The following is a 22,239-nucleotide window of genomic DNA, read 5'->3' as shown; positions in this document are numbered from 1 at the left end:
ATCCAGGAAGAAATAAGTAAAGCATTGTAAAAAGTTGAATGAATATTATGTTGAAGTATGTGAACTGAAGTGAAAAAAAGAATTACTTATATATATTATTAGTTAATTGAATAATGGTAATTATTAACAAGTTCATTATTTATTTTTTACTTCTGTTAATCATGGAAAATGAAAATTCAGTTAATTTAAAAAAACTCATTTGTGTTTTTTTCTACTTTGCACTCAAATATTTTTGTTTGCTTAGGTGCTTTCCAAGGTAATTATTTCCACACTTTCCATGTATAAAAGAAAAATAAATTTTACCCATATATTTCTTAAATATGTTTATTTTTTTTGTTTAAATCTGAATTAATAGGACATTATAAGTGTAATGAAAATTATAAACATATTTATTCTTACAAGGGGAGTGTATGATGTGTCATCTCTGATTTATTTTAAATTTTGTGAGGATAACATATTTTCCTTAACTCTTTTGTGTGTATGCATGTATACAGGGTGTTTGATAACATGGGGCTTTTGTGATGAAAACAATGAAAAAAGTTCATATAAACACGTCTGATTCAGAATGTTTATTCGTACTAAGTAATGTTTGCTTATTCTTTTAAATAAGAATAAGCAACCATGTACCTATTATGAATAAGCATATTATTAACTTATTTATTTTTTTTCATTGAACACTCCATAGCCATTTTTTAAAATTCAAACAGCCATAGCTGTTTGAATTTTAAAAAAATGTGTCTGAGCAGTTATACAGCTGTATAACTGTTCAGACACATTTATGTGAACTTTTTTGTTGTTTTTAATTCCTGTATTGATTCTGAGAGTGTAGTCCGCATATTATGAAACATCCTGTACGTGCGTTTTTTATGTGTTAACTCTGTGGAGTATGCATGTATATGTACTACTTTGATGTCTGGGCACCCTGCAGTATGAATGTATGTACAGGTAACCCTCTTTTAACACTGTAGTTAGGTTCCTATAAAATATCGTGTTGTGTGAACCATGTTATACGGGACTAAGAAAAAGTACAAAAATGGGGATTACGTTCCAAAAGCTAACAAAAATACATCATTCTGGATTTCATGTATCTTCTGCTCTCTTTAAAAAATCAGTAATCTGGGTTTGTTTGCTTTTGTTTGATAAATCTTTGTCAATTTTATTATATGAAACTAAGCATTTTTGAAGCTCCCTTTTTAACTTTGGGCTCCTTTCATTCAAGAATCTGCATTCAAAGAATAAGATTCTAATTGCTCAGCTAACTTTATGCCTTCTTGTATGCTTTTTAGTGTAAAATTTGGGAAGTTTAGAATTTTCATCTGTGCTATCATCCTCTGAATTGATTTAATTTTACCTCCGATGCCATTTCCACCAAATCCGTTCACCAGCCTCTTTTTCTACTAGTAATTCTTGAACGCATTCAGTAATCATATCTTTTTAAATTTTTTTAGGAGCATCGGTGACTAAGGCTATCGTTACTCTGTGTTTATTGACTATAAATTGCATGTGTCCTGAGGTCGATTTTCTATTTTGCTGGACGAAAAATGCGAGTCTCTGGGATAAAAAAAAAACCATGCTACCCTCACCTGACTAACTCAGCCATGTTGTGAAAAATGCCCATAAAAATTCCTCCCATCATCAATAGGATTTGAACTCAGGTCTTGAGTGGAGTGGCGGGCGATTCTATCAACTGTGTTAACCACGAGGGCTTCAGTAGTCATATCATCAAAACCTTCCCCTCCAATGTAGCAAGTTCTACGATCGCACACTTATTCCATTTTCTGCGTGTTCAACCATATTTCCTGAATGAACTGACTCTGACCATACATTTTCCACACACATTTAATGTTGACAGATTTACTTCTTTCAGCGATAAAGCTATGATTCTGATAAAGTCCACAATTGAGATATGTTTCCATGCCTCCATTACTTCAATAGATTCGGATTCAATTTTTTCCAGAATCCATTGTAATGATTTTCTGATGTAATGACTTTTAATGGTGGACATAATGCTTTGATCTTATGGTTGAATGAAAGAAGTTGTATTAACCTAGTACAACTGCGGTGGTAGGAACATGACTTAAATCATTTGGATGGCCTGGTGCGCTATACAATAGTAATAAACTTTGAAATCTAGATTTTTTCCACAAGTTCAACAAGCACAAGTTCCACAATTTTTCCACAGGTTCAATAAGTTCAATAGCATAGAACGTAACATGGGGATTTCCCAACAAAATACAATAAAGAAATTTCTCAATAATTTTTGTTTTGACTAGTGAGTCAACAACGAGGATTGAAAAAGAGCAGAAATGTTGAAAAATTACATCCAACATAATAGTAGGGTTTACCCCACACAAAAGTTCAAAAATACCCTGTTATGCGAGGTTTACTGAAATTCTCTAACCGTGTTATACAGGGGTTGCCTGTTTATATTTTGAAGGTAATTTCAAATAATATGTCTATTTATGTGCAAATTGTCTAGAAACATTCAAGTAAGTGCTGCCATATCTTAACTGTGTTTCCGAGTTTAGACAGTTTATAATAGATAATGGTTAAAAATAGCTTTGAAAATCAGAAGCGCTTGCACCTATTAGCTTCATTTGTGTGATTTTGGCTTACAAAAGATGAAATGAATAAGTTCTTTTGATTTCTGATTTAGAAAAGATGGAAATTGAATCAGTTGATACATAATGTTAGATCCTTGAGGTTGTCACAGACATTCTTTCAGATATGCCAGACAAGCTGCACTTGCTACCTGGGAGTCTAAAACGCCGATGGAACTGATATTTGGGTGACACTCAAATCAAGTGGACCCAATTTCGGAGAAGTCCGGACGGCCCGAACTTTTCATCTTCCTCATTTATTTATTCAACTGCTGTTTTCTGGAACAATCTTCCTTCATATATCTTTCCTGAAAATTAGTTTACAGAAGTTCAAGTCTAATGTCAACAAATATCTTCTTTCGTCTTCTCAACCTCCAACCCATGCATGGTACTAAGTACTATAGGTTCTAATGCCTCTCGTGTTTGGGGTTTTCATAAAAAAAAAAAAAAAAAAAACCATAAATAGATGTAAATTTAGTTTTTTACAGTAATTTCCATCTAATGTTGGGCATTCAAATCAAATTAAGACCAATCAGTATTTTAAATGAGAAAACTGAGGGCAAAATTTAGCTTTGTTTCTTATCATACTTGTATTTCAGACCTTAGTATCAGTCCTCATTGCCCATGGGTTAAGGGGTCTCTGTAGCCAGGTGGGCAGGAGCAGCAGTGAGTAGCACACGCTTCTTGATTACACCGGGGTTCGAGCCTGTGACCACCAAATACAGAGGATGCGGAAAGGTCAGAGAATGACCACTGCATATTCCTGGAGCAATATGGCCTTAGTTGCTAATGCTCCTAAAACCAAATAACAACAACATCCGTGGGTTAAAGTGAAAGTTTACTAGTCTTGAGGTTGCAGGTTTGATTCTCACCTTTGCTAAATATATATTAATTGTGTCTAATCTATTATACATAACAAAAGATATGTTTTTGGGTGACACTTTTATTAATCTGGATATATATGATCAAATCCATATATAGTCTCTCTCTCTGACCTTTTTATTAATCATATTTTGAATTTGGTAACAAAATGTTTTTGAAAATTTGACTTTATTGAAAAATATTTGAGAATTTTTGCTAGTAAATATTAGGGGTTAGTATTGTAGTTATAAGATTAGTATGGTTAATAAAGATATCCATATGCAAAACTATAATTTAAATCTTAGTCCCAATTTTGTCACTGTGTTTATTGGTCAGATTAGGTCAACTTGTTTTCTGTTGTTTTTACTTTACCATTTTTTTTCTTCTTTCCTGTGTATTAGTTCATTACTAATTTCCTATAAAAACAAAAGATTGTTGAACTATGTATTTTAATTACTCAACTAATATCAAAACTGTAAATTCTGCCCTTCCACATGAAATTCACATGACATTAAATTTATTTCACACTACGTTGAAATAAAGCAGGAAATAGAACAGGCAAATAGCATTAATTTTTTATATCTTAATATATAAATAAAGTCAAACACTGAAAGTTTAGTCCCATAAAATCTACACTCACACACTAATCAATTTTCGCACTTTTCTTTCAACAGCCCTTGGAGCTTAAAAAAAAAAAAAAAAAAAAAAATGCTGTTCTATATCCAAAAATATTCAGTGCCATTAAATGCTTTATAGAATCATAATCATGAACTTAATTACATTATGAGTGGATTTCCTTATAATAGGTAACATTATACTTTTAGCCTGTGGCAGTTCCATAGCACATATTTAGCATTAGCATTAGTAGAGGCATATGATGCAAGAAAGCAAGCTTATTCAGCATCAGCCAAAAAAAAAAAAAAAAACACACACTACTCCCATTTAACCCCTCTGTTCGTTCGAAATACCTGTCCAGTTGAGCCTTAAATTTGTTTAGGCTATCAACTTCAACAACAAGTGACGGAAGTCGGTTCCACCAACCAACCAACCACCCGCTGGCCAAAGGCAAATTTCCGCACATCTATCCGACATCCGTCCTTCCTCAGTTTGAATTTATGCCCTCTGAGGTGATTATTTTGAGCAAGATGAAGAATCCCATTGGCATTGAGCATGCTCAAACCATTCAAAGCCTTATACGCCTCTGTCAGATCACCTCGCCGGTGCCTAGTCTCCAGACTCTGTAATTTGCAAAACTTAAGTCTTTCTTCGTAAGAGCAACCCTTTGTTCCATTCACTAATCTTGTTGCCCTTCTCTGTACCTGTTCCAGCAGCTCTACATCTTCCTTGAAATGAGGCCTCCAGACCTGTATACAGTACTCAAGATGTGGCTTAACCATTGCTTTATACAAGGGAATAATCACCTCCTTATCCCTGCTAGAAAAATTCCTGTATATCATTGACAAGACACCATGAGCTACTCTTGCAGCTCGTCTGCACTGCTCAGAGAACTTCATATCTGCCTGCACAATTACCCCCAGATCCTTTTCATTCTCCACCACTGTCAGTGTAGTACTGCAGAGTTGATATGTTGCTCTGGGGTTACTGTTTCCCATATGTAGTACTTTACATTTGTCAATGTTAAACTTCATTTGCCACCTCTCAGCCCATCTGTTCAACCTTTCCAGATCCTGTTGCAGCAGCATAGCGTCAGTAGTGTCCTTAACAACCCTGCCAACCTTTGTATCATCTGCAAACTTGGACATTAAACTTGATATCCCATCATCAATATCATTCATAAACACCGAAAACAACAACGGACCCAACACTGAACCCTGAGGAACTCCACTAATAACATTAGTCCACGTTGAGCAGTGTCCATTGATTACCACTCTCTGTCTTCTGCCACTCAACCATCCCCTTATCCATAGCAGCAATTTGCCTCCAATGCCACACTGCTCCAATTTGTGCAGCAGTCTTCCATGTGCAACAGTATCAAAAGCCTTTCTAAGATCCAAATATATAATATCAAAGTTATTCCCTGCATCCAGTTCTTTTGTGACTACATCATAGTATCCAATCAAACTGATCAGGCAAGACCTGCCCTTAACAAAACCGTGCTGCGTCTGAGCTATAACTGAATTCTTGTCTAGATGATCCTGCAGTGCTTCTTTAACCAGTGCCTCTATTAATTTACCTGGAACAGAAGTTAAACTAACAGGTCTATAATTACTTGTGTCAGCCTTTGATCCTCCTTTGTGAATTGGGGTTACATTTGCACATCTCCAGTCTATGGGTACCTCCCCTGAGTCCAAAGAAGCTCTCATAATTATGGTTAGGGGTTTGCTTACTTCCTTTGCTGCCTCCTTTAATATAACTGGATAGATCCCATCCACCCCAGGTGCCTTTTTTATGTTTATCCTCAACAATTTCTCCTCCACTTTCCTCTCAGTTATTACAAAATCATCCAGCTTACTGCCAATGTTTACTTTACCTACATCATTCTCCTTCCTGAATAACTCCTCATGCGTGAATGTAGATGCAAAATACTCGTTTAGATTGTTAGCCACCTGAGCAGGATCCTCAACTGTTGAACCATCAATATCCAGTGGACCAATCTGATTCATCCCTTTCCTTCTTGAGTTTAAATAGGTAAAGAATTCTTTTCTGTTTTTCTTTGCATCCTTTACCAAGGATTTTTCGTAGTCTGCCTTTGCCTGCCTAATCTCCTTTGTGACTTGGTTACAGACCAACTTATATCTATCATAGGCTTCCATGTCACCCATTAATTTGTATGTATCCCATGCATTTTTCTTCTCTGCCACATGTCTCATTAGTTCATCTGACAACCATTTAGGCCTAAACCTTGAACAATATTTCTTAGTTGGTATGTAAAGCCTGGTAGCCTCCAAGATTAGTTCCCTGAATGCTTCCCATTTTGAGTTTGCTGTTGGTAACATCATCAGTTGGTCCCACTGTATAGAATTTAAATACTGTCTCAGACCATCATAGTCGCCTTTACGAAAACAAAAACCCTTCCCTTTACCTCTGATGGTAGTTACCTCCTTGAGTAAATCCCACTTCAACACACTGTGATCACTGCCACCTAGTGGTTCATTTATCTGCAGATTCTTAATGCATGAAGAATCACTACTGATAATCAGATCAAGAGTATTGCTCCCTCTTGTTGCCTCACAAACATGCTGATGTAGAAAGCAATCATCCAATAAATCCACAAAAGCCTTGCTAGTGTGCGAGTGACCAGCCACAATTCTAGTCAATATCTGGGAAATTAAAATCCCCCATTATAAGACTCTCTGATTTACTGGCCCACTCTATTTCCCTGTACAATATCTTGTCATACTCATCAGAGTCATTAGGCCTATAGTACACTTCTACTCTCAATTTTGATTTCCCTATGCTTATGTCACACCAAACTCACTCGACACTGCCCTGTCCATCGATGTCGACTGGCTTCACTTCCTTGGACTTTGTGTTTCTTAACTAATAGCATAACCCCTCCTCTCCTCCTGTCCTGTCTATCCTTTCTATACACATTGTATTCCCCAAATTTCAGTTCCGCATTCCTTATATCTGTGTGACACGTCTCTGATATCCCAACAATATCTGCCTTTGATGTTTTGAGCAATACCTCAAATTCATCAAATTTATTTACCAAACTCCTAGCATTGGTGTACACGCAGGTATACATGCACCTGTTTGTATTCTTAGCTACCCTAACACAATCCATGTGTTTACTTGTACCGCAATGACTCCCAGCAGTTTCTGAAATATCCTGCATCTTGTTTTTCAGGCTTCTGCTCATTTCAATAGAAGCAGTGCAAGAATCACTTCCACCTCTGCCAGTGGCTACTGTTTATCTATTAGTCCTTGTATCCCCTCCCAACTAGCAGTTTTCCGACCCACCTAACACTGCCTCGACAGCATCAGCAAAAATTCTTGCACCCTTTCTATTTAAGTGTATCCCATCCCTGTAGAAGCAATCTCTCCTGTTAACAAGTACAGTCCAGGCTGAAAAAAATTCTACCCCTTGAGCCTTGCACAATCCCTCCAGGGCCGAATTGATCGACAAGGCTCTCATCATATACTCCCTCCTATCGTGTCTGGGCAGAATTGCAGACACTTTAAAACAAGCTTGATAGCATTCTTATGAAAATCAGACATAGTTCTTCCATATCATATCCAATTAGCTAGTCAGTTACACCAAATTTTCAGAAGTACTAATATAATTCGGTTTTGTTTTCTTTTAACTCATTGAAAAATCACATAGATCATAACTTTTCTATACAGGAAACAAACAATATTGTGTTATTTTATTACCTGCCAAGAGGATTGTTAGTCTAGTCCAATACATTAATTCCATGTTTCATAATAAGCTAATTCCACATCATCTGTCACATGAGAATATTACCATAACTATAGTTTAACAGGAACTACACACAAACAGAATTGAATTCTCACATATATGCTATTAAACATAATCAAAATTCATAATAATACAAAGATTTTTTATTATTAGATTTTTTTTAAAGAAAATTCAGTAAACAAATAGAATTTGTGTCATAGGCTGAAAAAAACCTGTGTTGTGCCAGTCTTGAACTGAATGTAGCTTAAACAGTTGTGATTTATGGTGTCTTTTGATAATTTATTCGACCTTTGCAAGTAGGGAAAAAGTATGTCATTATTCCTTTATAAGGCTGTGGTGAAACAACACTTAGAATTTTTGTATTCAGGTGTAGATTGCACTTATAAACAGATATGGGACTCCTAGAGAGGGTTCAAAGAGGACTGAATAGATTGGTAAGAAGTGCTAAATGCTGCTGTATAAAGAATGGCTTAGAAGAGATGTTCTGCAAAGTTTGGCTGCTAGTTATCTTAGGAGCATGAACTCATTAAGGTATATAAAACCCTGGTGGGAATTGGAAAATGAACAAGGGAGATGTCTTATCACTGGCAGGCGACAAAAGAACCAAGGGACAGAAATAGGCGGTAATAGAAGACTAATCTCATGAATTTTATTTCATTTCATTTCAGACATCCTGTTTTGGAATAAATTGCCTTTGCAAGTTGTCGAGGTGGAGGGTTTGGCAATATTCAAGGTGAAACTAGATGGATGCTTTCTGACATCGGGAAGAATATTTATATAAATATTCTTTGGTTTTTTCCCTCCATCTTTAGTCTGATTAGTTTGCTTCCTTGCATCCTTTGGCCATTGTAATACTAACATGAATTGTTTCACATGGTGTTTTAAAACTTTTATAATTTTTAAGTTTCTTCAAATTAAGTCATTTGAAGTTTATTGAGCTTTGTTTTTCGGTGAAATATTATTCCATTGAGACCCACTGTTTCCAATATGTCAATTTGGCCTTGTATAGTATTTTGAGCATAACAAAATGTAGTTGGAAAAAAAAAAGATAAATTATTATTTTTTTCGTTTGAATTATTAAGTTAAAAATTCATCAAGTATGATGACATGTCAAAGTTTTCTGCGAGTTCTTAGTTTCAATTTCCATGGATGTGGAGAGTGAAACTAAGAACTGGCAGACAACTTAATCAGAAACCATGTTATTTCAAATGGTACATTATCATAGCTGACATTTATGTAAGATGATGGTAGCAACTTGGACTTCTGTAAGCAATCATTTTGTTTCAGTTTTTTAAACAAAACTCCTATGGATTGATATTATACTCAATTCATCAGTTTATGTAGCAAAGTTTGTTATTCTTATACTCACCTACATTGCAGTTGATTACTAGGGATGAGAATAAATTTCTGTGTGCATTCAGTATTTTCTTTCAGTAGGCTTGGTGCCACAGTGTGTTCTGTTGGCACAAGGATTTGAAAAAGGAAAAAAAAATTGCCATTTTATGTGTGAAATGTTAGTGAATATTGTTGCTGCTGTAATTTTTTGCAGACTAACTGCGAATTATTGCATTTAACTCGCTGGCTGACATATGGGAATCATTTTGGTGATATTCAATAGAGAATTCTCAGTTTTAAAAAAGGAAAAATATAGGTGTTATTTAAAGTAGTAGTATCAACTGTAACTTATAATACCTGAAAGGTATTATAAGTTATAGCTGAAATGGACAAAATAGCTTAAGATTGCAAAAGAGGTGAAAAATGGGATATGACTTTGCAAAGCTTAAAAATAATTATTATTGCATGTTGTTTTGAAGTTGTGCCTATTCCTGTTGTGTGTGTGTGTGTGTGTGTGTGTGTGTGTGTGTGTGTGTGTGTGTGTGTGTGTGTGTGTGTGTGTGTGTGTGTGTGTGTAAAGTGTGTAAAGTGTGTAAATTTCAAAGAAGGACTGTGTGTAAAGTTGAAAACTATGGTTGCTGAAATTGAAACCCAGATGGAAATTACAATAATACACCACATGTGTTTTAGTTGGTTATACATAGTCATGTTCATAAGTAATGCATACTGTCATGTTCATGAGTAATGCATACTGTCATGTTCATAAGTACATTACTGTCATGTTCATGAGTGATGTTTTCCAAACTGAAAGTCTGCAGAAGAAAATTGGTTGGGAGTTATCAAAATGTAATCCATGTTCCAAAACTGAGCTTATCAAATAAACTGTTAAAGTTTGACATCATATTATATCCATTAATGAAGTTCAGCAGCTGATTAAGAGCTTGTAAATTGATGTAAGGTAGTCATCAAAAACAGGTTGGCCAATTAAATAGTGATCGTTAACTATGTGACAAAATGTATTAAGTTTGGTTCAGAGTTGCTTATTTTCATGTATGCTATTCCTTTTATATTTTGAAGAATTTATTGAATATTATGCATTAAAATAATATCATTGTGGTTTTAATTTATTAAGAATGTTGCATATTGTAATTGGCTTGCATACAAATATCCAGGTTCATTTTCTGCCTGCATCAAAGCCTTCAACAATTGTAAAGCAGTTATTATTCTGTAAAAACTAGATTTTGAACAGAAGCTAAGATTCAAAAGCTTGTCTCTTGCCAAGCTATTGGCTGTAACTTTTTCTCATCTCTAACTCTTGGTAGGAAGTAGTTTACCAAGATCATCTAACTCAATGATCTTGGTAAACTACTTCCTACCATTCCCAGAAAACTCCATTAAATTTAATGGTCTTCCATTAAAAGGATGTTAGAAGAATTTTGAACAGTCTTAATGCTAAGGAAGTGCCAGGTCCTGATGGTATTTCTGAAATATCATCAGGACCTGGTTCCTGATGGCATTTTAAAACCTGTGCTCCTGAGCCTGTTCTGTGTCACTTTTTTTACACTTCTTTATTTCACTGATTTTTCCCTTCTGCTTGAAAACTTACTCATATCCAGCCAGTCTTAAAAAGGATGAAAAATCCCTACATCCAATTATCATCCCATTGCACTTACTCTACACTTAGCAGTAGTATTGACATTAGTAGTGCCATATGATCCAAGAAAACAAGCTTATACAGTGTCGCTTGCTAAAGTAATGGAGAAATCCATTAACTGCCAACTCTAAAACTATCTAGAAACCTTCCATCTGATCAGTGAGCACCAGTATGGATTCCGTCAGTGTTGATCCACTGGAGATATACTGGCTTATATTATCCATCTATGGACAAATTCAATGGAAAAGTTTAGTGAAACTCAAGCAGTTGCTTTTGACATTTCAAAGGCTTTGATCGTGTTTGGCATAAAGGTATATAAGCTTTCATTTTATGGTCCACCAACTGTGTTTTGTAATTGGGTATCCAGTTTTCTTTCTGACTGCTCAGTGCATGTTGGTAGAATGGCTCTCTGTCTTTTAACTTCTCCACTAATGTTGGTGCTCTCCAAGGTTCAATTCTTTCACCCACCAGTTCCTCTTGTATATTAATGAACTCTTCCACTGACTGGAAATCCTATCCATAATTTTGCTGATGATAGCACATTGCATTCCACCTTCCAGTTTGAGAAATCTTACCCTGCATAAACAGCTTCAACTTCTCAAATATCCATTTACCAATTCCTTAAATGCTGATCTCCTGGTAATTCTTCAGTGGGGCAAAGACAACTTAGTTAATATCAGTCCAAAAAGTCAGTCTCCTGCCTTAAAGCTTGCAAAAAGGATTCTTATGCTCGTCTTTGTTGACACTTAGATTTCTAGACACAGTCACATATCTCTATTAGGGATTACCCTGACTTCTTATTTCTCTTGGCATTAGTATATCATAAATATTGCTTCCTCTGCATCTAAAAAATTTGGTCTTCTCTTTCACTATTTGTGTTACTTTTCTTCTAAACAGCTGCTCACTCTGTACAAATCTCAAATCCATCCTACCATGGAATATTGTTCCCAGTGAGAATATGAGGGGCAGTGCCCTCATATTCTCACTTGGACTTCTAGACTCCATTCAAGAGAGGGCAGTTAGGTTAATTAATGACCCATCTCTTACAAATTCTCTTTACTCTCTGTTTTTTTATAGATGTTTTGTTTTGGCTGCATTCTTTTTCTGTAGATACATCCATGGGCACTATGCTTTTGAATTGGCTTCTTTAATTCCTCCCCTCCTCTCTTCCAAAATAGTCTGAACATGTGCTGCAGCCAGTCAGCATCCTTTTACTCTCCAACTTAAAACTTAAAGAACCAACTTTTCTTCTTCCTCATTTATTCCTTCAACTTCTGTTTTCTAGAACAATCTTCCTTAACACTTATTTCCTGAAAATTAAAATTGCAGAAATTTAAGGCTAATATCAAGAAGTATCTTCTTCCATCTTCTCAATCTCCAACCCATGCACAGTACTAAGTACTATAGGTTTTAACACCTTTCATATTTGAGATGTATTCATTTATGGACCTATTAAATTAATGAATGTCATTAGTTTTAATAATGTATGGGTATTTAAGTCTCTCTAAATTGTACTTTGTACTAATATATAATATTATATATTTACTTTGAAGAAAAGATATATAACAACAGTAAATCTTTTTTAAAGTTATTAATTACTTATGAACATGACAACATGCTATGCTTTGTGTAATCATTACTACTTTTAAAAAAAACCCATACTTTCTGTTGTAGCTATTATGGGCCAATCAGAAAATTATGTTCCACTTGATCTTGCTTTGTTTCATCAAAAGAAATCAAGAAAGTTCATTATGGAAGTAGACATCAATTCCTAACACAAAAAAAAATCAAACAAACCAGATCTGCTAGGAAGATATGTAACGATGAATGTTCTATTCATATGCTGTTCATCCTGTCATGATGAATATATTATACATTTTCTTTAATGCCAATGGAATTGTTTTGAGACTGGATGTCTTTGTGGAACTATTGTCGATGCTCAGTAATAGATGGAAGTTCTGAAAAAGCTTTGGAAAAAAGTCCTGAAAAAACATTCAAAGAGTGCTGCACAATTCCGGATATGAACAGTGTACGCTGGCACTGCCAGAGTTCATGTTATCTGTACTATTACCATAACGAGACCAGGCCCTCATGATGACAGTATGCTAATTCTTCTGTGTCCATGGCACGGACTACATTCTTTAGAAAACAAAATGGAATTTTGGGATAGATGCCATTGATGTTGTGATTGAAATGAGTAATTGGCTGAGCCCAAGTTACCACACAGTAAATATACTCTTAGCCTTCTGTGAGAGCCAAAACAATCATATTTTATAATTACAGCATATGAACATATTTTATTGAAGTGCTGCCATACTTTAAAAAAAATAAAGTTTTTAAAAAAAATCAGTTGCAAAAGCTGAGATATCAAAAATATTTCAAATAATTTGAATGATGTTCAGTAATTTCAAAATACTTAATTTTGAATACTTGATTAATTAGAAAATTTTATACCTATCCACGTCTTTGTAAATACTTTGGAAAGGCAAAAATAAAATTATACACCCTTTTAATTTTATTTTTATATCAGGTTCTTATAATTGCACATCCCTAAATTTTGAGACCCTAAACAAGTGCAAAGAGTGTCAAAAAAAAAAAAAAAAAAAAAATCAAATCTATTTATACAAAATAAGATAATTGGGTACTGCTATAACAATTGCCACACAGTGGTATGAATTGATTCAAATATGTGTGTGTGTGTGTGTGTGTGTGTGTGTGTGTGTGTGTGTGTGTGTGTGTGTGTGTGTGTGTGCGTGTGTATATATATATATATATAAAAAGATGAATTAATCCTCACCTTAACACAATGAGTAACAATTGTGTATAAAACATTAATTATTCTATTACTAAAAACATTTTCTTTTATTAAGCCAGTTGGTAGAGTTTCTAAATTTTAACCCTTTGACTTTGACTTATGCATTTGTGGGTCCTTTGTGGAAAATTTTCATTGCAAAATTGCTATGAAAATGAAAACTTTATACAGAAATGCTTAAATTATTAATGTAGTCATATTTTGAATTTATTGCTTAACACCAAAAATGTTCTTTGGGGGTCTCTAGTACTGCCTGGGGTTTGTACTTGTAGTACGGTACACTTCCTTTGATCTGAATTCCACAGAAATCTTTTAGTTTCAGCGTTTGTAAGTACAAATCAGAAACAACTGAGGTGAACAGGTGTAACCTTCTCCTCCAATTTTCCAAAATATTTTCTTGCTGCCATCTATTATCTGTGACTGCAATTAATTGGAAATACAGATAAGAGATGGTAGCATATAATAGAAATATTAAGACAATTGTACATTACAGGAACATATTGTTTGAAGCAAGCTTCAAACCATAGATCTGTCTATGTATTCACCAGAGCCCACATGTGAAAAAAAATCACACATGTGATCTGTGTGTGTGTGTGTAGTGTTGAAAAGGTTAAGCATAAAGAGGTTGATAGCACAGTAAATTACTAACATAATTTTGTAGTTGTTAGAAATATACAAAATGTTCTTCTCCTTGCAGCTTGAAGTTACAACGCCTGACAAAAGAATAACAGCAAATGAAAAAGTGGAAATATGTGCAGTTACTAGAAAACAAAGTTGGACATGGCAGAAGCGTATATGTAGGAATTTTACATCAAATATTCTAGGTATTATTCATTTCACTGTACCTCCTCAAGATCCTTCAATTATAAGAATGATAATAGAGGTAAGAAATAAATAACAAGAAACAATTGTTTAAAGAAAAGCTATGTGTACTGCATTTTAATTAATTGGGTTTTTTTGCTGTTAACTAATAAGTTTCTTTGACTCTCAGGATTTAGGCTGTGTAAGTGTACCTATCTACAGTGTTTGTGACTTAATTGCCTCCTGCAATTGGACTTGGTGCATCATGGCCTTATGATGCACCAAGTCCAATTTTGGTTTTTATGGTGCATTGGTGACTTATCAGTCGCCAATGCACCATAAAAACCAAAGCCCTCTTCATTCATGTATCTTTTTTTTTTTATGGAACCCCCAAACACGGAAGGTATTAAAACCTATAGTACTTAGTACTGTGCATGGGTTGAAAGAGAAGTATGGGGGGGGATAGTCAACAAGTATTTTTTATCAGGGGAAAAAAGTCTGTGGACACATTACATGAACATATAGCACTCTCATTCCAGTTTAACCAACCTACATGGATATAATTATTTATTTATTATTATTGTTTATACATTCATATTTATGAAATTGTTTGACTATATCCATTCAATTTCCTTGTTATTTCATAATTTAATTATTGATTCTAAATTGCTTGGTAAGATCTAATGAATTATTGAAACACATTCATTATCATGGTTAAGTATAAAAATCACCCCAACAAATTCTGGTATGTGTGTGAATTTTTTATAACTAAATCACAGCGGCATATAATCATGACTTATAATTGAAAAGTTTACCAGTTTTACTTTGGCTGCCCTCTAGGTGAGATGACCAGAATAAGGAGTGAGCACCAGATTTTATTTGTATTGCTTATTCAAATGGATAATGTGACTAGTTACACAAAAGGAAAAGGTGATTTTTGCCATACCTATGATGGTGATTGATACTTTCATAATGTGACTGTAACTGGATTCTCAATGAAGAATAAGCACGAGATTGTTTTTCCAAACCTAGATTCAGTGATGAGATCAGTCCCTCAATATGACAGTATGCCAATTCTGCTATATCCATGGCATGAACTGGATTCTTTAGAAAACAAAATGGAATGCAATAAAAGTGAAATTGGCAGAGACCTGATAACTTCAGCCATGGGCGTCCACAGAAAATTTTCCAGGGATGGGGGAGCAAAGCTTGGAGACAAATAATTACATCAATTTAATTAATTACATGAATTAAATAAATAATTATTTAATTAAACAAGTATATTATAGAATACAGTATTGCATCAATACAAAAACACATACATAATGTATATAAATTTTCAATATAAAGGAAACAAGAATTAAAAAAAAATATATATATATATATATATATACTTATATTCGAATAATGTTTGAAATAATTGAAAACTGAATCTTACATTAAAAAAGGGATAAAGCATACATCAGAGGCAGCAAAGGGCATTTTCCTCTACATGACGCTTGAGATATAAACTTAAGTGAGAATAATGATTAAAATAATAAAAATAAAAATAAATAAAAATTGAAAATTATACGTAATGATCAAACCAACAGGGAGGGAAGAGAATAAAATTATTGCAGCAGAAACTCTCGAAGATAATTTAGAAAGCCTAAATACAAAGATAATAAAATATAATCAATTAAATTTTGAATAGCCAATTAAATAAAATTTAACGGCACCCCCTCTGACAGGCACCAGGTCCAAATTTATGTGAAATATCACGAGCAGAGATGTGAACAACTACAATAAAATAAAATAAAACAAAACAAAACAGAAATAGACTGACCATTATGCCCCATCTCAACAGGGGACCACAAGGCCAATAATGGTCAGGGAATCGCTGCATTTCGATTGCTAGACAAATCGCCGCAAAGGCAAATCAATCGAAAGATCAGTATCACTATCCGATCTCCAGATCGAACCGCCAATGCAGAGGACTTGAATAGCGGTGGTCCTGATGCAGCGAAAATTAAAAATAGGACAGATACAAGCACTCAAATGCAAAGCCACACCACTGTTGTTGTTGTTGTTGTTATTTTGATTTTAGGAACATTAGCAACTAAGGCCATATTGCTCCGAGATATGCGGTGGTCATTCCCTGACCTTTCCGCATCCTCCGTATTTGGTGGTGACGGGCTCGAACCCCGGTCTAATCAAGAAGCATGTGCTACGCACTGCTGCTCCTTCCCACCTGGCTACGGAGGCGCCGCCACACCACTGACAAAAGTAATCTTAACCAGATTATATGGGCAAAACATTGCCCATATAATCTGGTTAAGATTACTTTTGGGAAATAGTCGCAATGTTCCAAAACTTCTGGTAAAGTTTGGGGAATATCAGTCAATGAACCAAAAACAGGAACTCTGTTTTATTGCTGCAATAGATGAAATACGTGTTCTATGGTTACCCCGCCGAGGGCTGAAACCGGCCAACCTGTAATAAAATTTTAAGGCAGACAAAGCGTCCCATGGTGGTCGAGGGTGTAAGATTACATATCTCAATCACTTTTACGATTATAATTTGTGGAATTTTTTACTCGATCCCAGGGAGGGGCAAGTGCCCTGTTTGCCCCCCTCTGCTTGTTGTTGTTGTTATGGGATTTCTGGCGCAAGGCTACATAGGCCATATTGCGCCTATCAACTTAAGTAAGTAAACATGTGATGCCCCCCTCTGCAGACGCCCATGACTTCAGCCAATCTTGAATGCACACCTAATGAAGAGACTTAATAGCACAAACTCTTTATTCAAGATGAGTTGGATGATCTCATTACAGATCTAGCCCCTCTCCAAAGATAAAATCAAACTTCTCATCCAGAGAATAAAGCAGAAACACTTGGTTAAGAAACATGTTAAGATGTCTCACTATTGAAAAAGGAACCAAGTTCTGGCAACATTTGTTACAGTAAGTGATCTGCTTTGCTACTGCTATGATATCAGTGGAGTTTTTAGGGAATTGTCACAAGTACACATTGTATCTGAATGGTGCCTCTTCACTGACTCCTCACAGCAAAGGTTGAAAATTTTTCTCTTGCATAATGGGAACTTAAAGCAGTCCATTCCCATTTCCTGCTCTGTTCATCTAAAGGGACATACTCTAACATGAAGACACTACTTGAAGCAATTCAATACAGTGCTCATCAATGGAATATCTGTGGTGGCCTCAAAGTCATTGGTATGGTAATGAGCATGCAAGGAATGTTCACAAAATATTGTTATTTTCTCTGCATATGGGACAGCTGTTCTACTGCAGACTGTTACATCAGATGTGAATAGCCTCAAAGAAGCATATATGAAGCAGGAAAGAGTAGTATGAAATATATTCCATTAGTAGATCCAATGAAGATTTCCTTCTACCTCTACACATGTGGACATGTGTTATTATTAAAGTTGGCTCCTAGAACATTAGTTCAAATCCATCCTGTATCACTGTAATTTTACAGACTCTGTAAAATTGGGCCAGACAAGTGTAGTGTAAGTTTGTGTAGTTAATTCATGTGTTGTTTGTGCTAGCCGCTTGGCTATCCAGAAGCAGCAATCACCCAGAAAGGTGCTTCTGAGTACTTGTCCACACTACGGGAAGGTGGACCAGTTCCAGTAGTTAGGAAGCTTAGGGTCTCAGTTTATGAGACAACCAAAAAAAAAACACACCTCTGGGAGCCCACTCCAGAGAAAAAGAATAACGAAGAATCAAGAAAAGGAAAGAAATAAAAAATAAAAACGGGAGAATTAAAAAAAATAATAATAAGAAAGGTGAATAAAAAAAAAAGAGAGAAAGTAGAGCTTAAAATTCTTAACACTTAATTAATTCTTAATTAATTCTTAATTCTTAACTTGGCAGTTAATCTGCCAAGGCCACAAGGAGCAATTATGGAACACAATGAGTTTCCTCCTTTAGAGCCGACAAGCTCTCGGCCAGATATAGAAAATGAACATGACATGTCTCAACCCAAGAGGTTTAAAACCAACTCCTCAGACAGATTTTCCTGCATTTCTCATAATGCACTCTCTCTTACAGATCAGCCTCTCACCACATTTCTCTGTTTCTTATCCAGAAACACCTCGAAAGTCTTGCAGGATTTCCTAAAACAGTCAAGCGACTGCAATCAGGGGACCTACTAGTAGAAACAATCAGCAGGAAACATTCGGAGCATCTACTGAAAGTCACAAATTTTGCTGGAATTTCAGTTAAAGTTACTCCCCATGGTACCTTAAACACATCTAAGGGTTTTGTATCTGGCTGGGACCTATTGAATGTCTCAGAGGAGGAGATAAGTCAAGAACTTCAGGAGCAAAATGTAATTGCAGTAAAAAGAATCAGGATTAAAAAGGACAATACACTCACACCTACAAGGAATATTATACTCACTTTTAATACTACAAACCTACCTTCTTCCATAAAAGCAGGTTATCTTCTTTGCCACATTCGACCCTACATACCTAATCCATTGAGATGTTATATAAGTGCCAAAAATATGGTCACTCTCAAACGGCATGCAGAGGAAACCCGGTTTGTCCCAATTGTGGGTCCTCTGATCACACTCAAAGTGATCGTTCAGCAACAGAAATGACCTGCCCTAACTGTAAAGGCAACCATCCTGCTTATTCTAGGACATGCGACAAATGGAAAACTGAAAAGAAAATTGTAAAATATAAGATGGAAAATAAAGTAAGCTTTCAAGAAGCAAGGAAATTAATTTCTCCCAGTATTTCTAAACATACATACTCCAGTGTGGCGCAAAAATATCAATCAGTGGATACCCAAACTGATGTTACAGTCCCCTCCAACACTTCAATCTCTGACTGGGCTCAGACTGTTCTCTCTCAGCAACAGTCCAGCATTCCCAAGCACTTGAACCAGGCAAGCAATACTGCTCTTACAGTACCTGCGAAATCTCCTTCTCCTCCTCCAATGATTGATGCTACATCAAAAAACTGAGGCTCAAACATAAAAAAGAATATTCAGGAAACATCTGTGGATACAATTGATTCATCCAGACAGGAAGACCCAATCTTAGAGATATATGCAGAAGAACATATGGACATTTTTTTTTTTTTTTTGGCTGATGCTGCATAAGCTCATACACTTGCTTTCTTGCATCACATGCCACCACTACTACTGGTCGGCCATTCTTCTCCAAAAAAGAAAAACCGAAGCCTGAATGCCATAAACCAGTCACATCAAAAAATCAGTCAGATACAGCTTCTTCTAGTAAACACCAATAATGCCTTATATTCTACAATGGAATTGTAGAGGATTTCGTAGCAACCTTAATGATATTCAAGATTTAATTAACCGCTACTGTCCAGTTGGTTTTTGTCTACAGGAAACATATCTAACTCCTCCATATACATATACTTCAAATGCTGCCCATGGAGGTGTGGCTCTCTTTATTAGCTCAAAGATCCCAACCAAGCAAATTGTTCTGCAAACTAAAATTGAAGTTGTTGCCGTATGTTTGATAGCCCAGATTGCTTTAACACTAGTATCAATCTATCTCCCACCAAGACATACCTTCTCTTACCAAGATCTTGAAAACTTGCTAATAGAGTTACCTTCACCTGTCTGTCTCTTGGGGGATTTCAATAGCCACCACCCCTTATGGGGATCAACTAAATTTATATAGGCATGGTCAACTAATTGAAACGTTTCTGGATAAGTAAAACCTAACTGTTCTTAATACAGGTCTACCCACTCACATACAATTACCAACTAGACAAACATCTGCAATCGATCTCTTGATATGTTCCCTGATTCTTTTTCCAATCATGGAATGGTCTGTTATGGACAACCCCATGAGCAGTGACCATTTTCCAATTATTTCTGATCTGCTCATTGCACAATCACCAGTAGCCCAACCCTGCAGGAAATGGAAGTATTTTCAAGCCAACTGGGTCAAATTTCAGTCAGCTGTCACCCTGGATGAGAATTTTGTATGAGCACAATTAACTGATGAAGCCGCAGATTATATCCCTTCACACCTACTATCTGCAGCTAAATGTTCAATTCCATTGTCGAACCCCCAGTCCCAACAGCACCTTAACTATTGGTGGAATGAAGAATGCACAAGTGCAAAGAAGTTAAAAAATAAAGCATGGAATTTATTTTGTAGATCCCCAACCACAGCTAATCTTATTAAATACAAGAAGCTAAGGGCAAAAACACGTCTCATTCAAAGACAAGCCAAGAAGAATTCTTGGATTCAGTTTGCATCTACCATAAATGGAAACACTAACTGCAGGTTAATATGGAAGAAAATCAGGCAGATTTCTGACAAATTTCTAATCACTCCTTCACCAATTCTTTCATGGAATGGGCAAGAACTCTCTGCTCCTGAGGACATAGCAAATGCCTTGGGCAAAACTTTTGCCCAAGTTTTGGCGGCATCAACTTATTCTCTGGATTTTCAGAAAATAAAGACCAAGACTGAACAACGAGCCATCAACTTTCGAACCTCAGTTTTCTTTCCGTATAACCAGCCTCTTAAATATTCTGAACTTCTACATGCCATTAAAACAACATGCAACAGTGACTCTGGACCAGATGGAATATCTTATATCATGTTACAAAACCTTGGTGACAAAAATTTACAAATATTGCTGGTGTACTATAACCGAATATGTATAGAAAATATTTATCCAGGCTCTTGGCATCATCCTATAGTTCTTGCCTTTTTGAAACCTGGAAAAGATCCTACCAGTCCTAACAGTTATAGACCTATTTCCCTATCCAGTTGCCTTGGTAAATTACTTGAAAAAATGATCCATAATCATCTTGTTTGGATCATCGAAACGCAACAACTAATTAGTAATAATCAGCATGACTTTCAAAAGAACAGGTCCTCCTTAGATCTAATGATCAATGCTGAGTCTGCAATTCATAATGCCTTTGTAAAAAATGAACATCTTGTTATGGTTTCCATAGACATAGAGAGGGAATTTGATACTACTTGGTGTCATGGCATTCTAAGTGACCTCCATGCTCTTGGTCTATGAGGCAATCTTCCTATATTCATCAGGAACTTTCTCCAGAATCGTTCATTTCGAGTTCGATACTACAACTCGCTTTCTACGACATTTTTACAGGAAGAAGGAGTGCCACAAGGGTCTGTACTGAGTGCAACCCTTTTTACCCTTAGAATCGATTCCATCACAAAAGAACTTCCAAATACTGTTCAGACCTACCTTTACGCCGATGATCTCTCTATTTCTTGCCATTCTCAGAACATGAGATCCACTGAACAGCAACTGCAGATATCCTTGAATAAAGTCCAAAGGTGGACAGAGTTAAATGGCTATTGCTATTACACCAGAAAACTGTTGCAATCCACTTTTGTAATCAACGGAAAATGCATACAGATCCTGACTTCAGATGTCAAACTTTACCATTCCAGTGACTAACAACATCAGATTCTTGGAATTAATCCTTGACAGGAAATTAAATTTCCGTGAGCACATTAAATTTGTTTGTGCATCCTGCCTCAAAAAACTAAACATACTAAGAGCTTTATCTGCCTTGTTTTGGAGACAGACTGTACATCTTTGTTGCTCTTATATATAGAGCATTGATCAGATCCCAATTGGATTATGGTGATCCACTTTATGATTCTGCCCATAAGAGTACACTATGATGGCTGGATCCTATACAGCATAGTGCATTGCTGATTGCACTTGGTGCTTTCAGGACATCCCCTACTCATAGTTTTTACATTGTTGCTAATGAACCCCCTCTTTACCTCTGCAGAAAAACGCTGCT

General features: G+C 35.7%; 1 protein-coding gene across 1 annotated transcript in view; it reads left to right on the top strand.

The window, feature by feature from the left end:
* Positions 1 to 22,239, top strand: part of LOC150083280 (murinoglobulin-1-like) — an 892,685-nt gene that overhangs the window by 224,694 nt on the left and 645,752 nt on the right. The window contains exon 11 of the mRNA XM_090378459.1: positions 14,344 to 14,529. Coding sequence (XP_090234585.1) covers positions 14,344 to 14,529 — 186 coding nt within the window. The remainder of the gene's footprint in view (positions 1 to 14,343; positions 14,530 to 22,239) is intronic.

This window comes from Mastigoproctus giganteus, chromosome 7, assembly GCF_048544385.1.
Source record: "Mastigoproctus giganteus isolate SK-2022 chromosome 7, ASM4854438v1, whole genome shotgun sequence".
In the NCBI taxonomy this organism is placed as follows: Eukaryota; Metazoa; Arthropoda; class Arachnida; order Uropygi; family Thelyphonidae; genus Mastigoproctus; species Mastigoproctus giganteus.
This window is presented reverse-complemented; position numbering and strand designations above follow the sequence as displayed.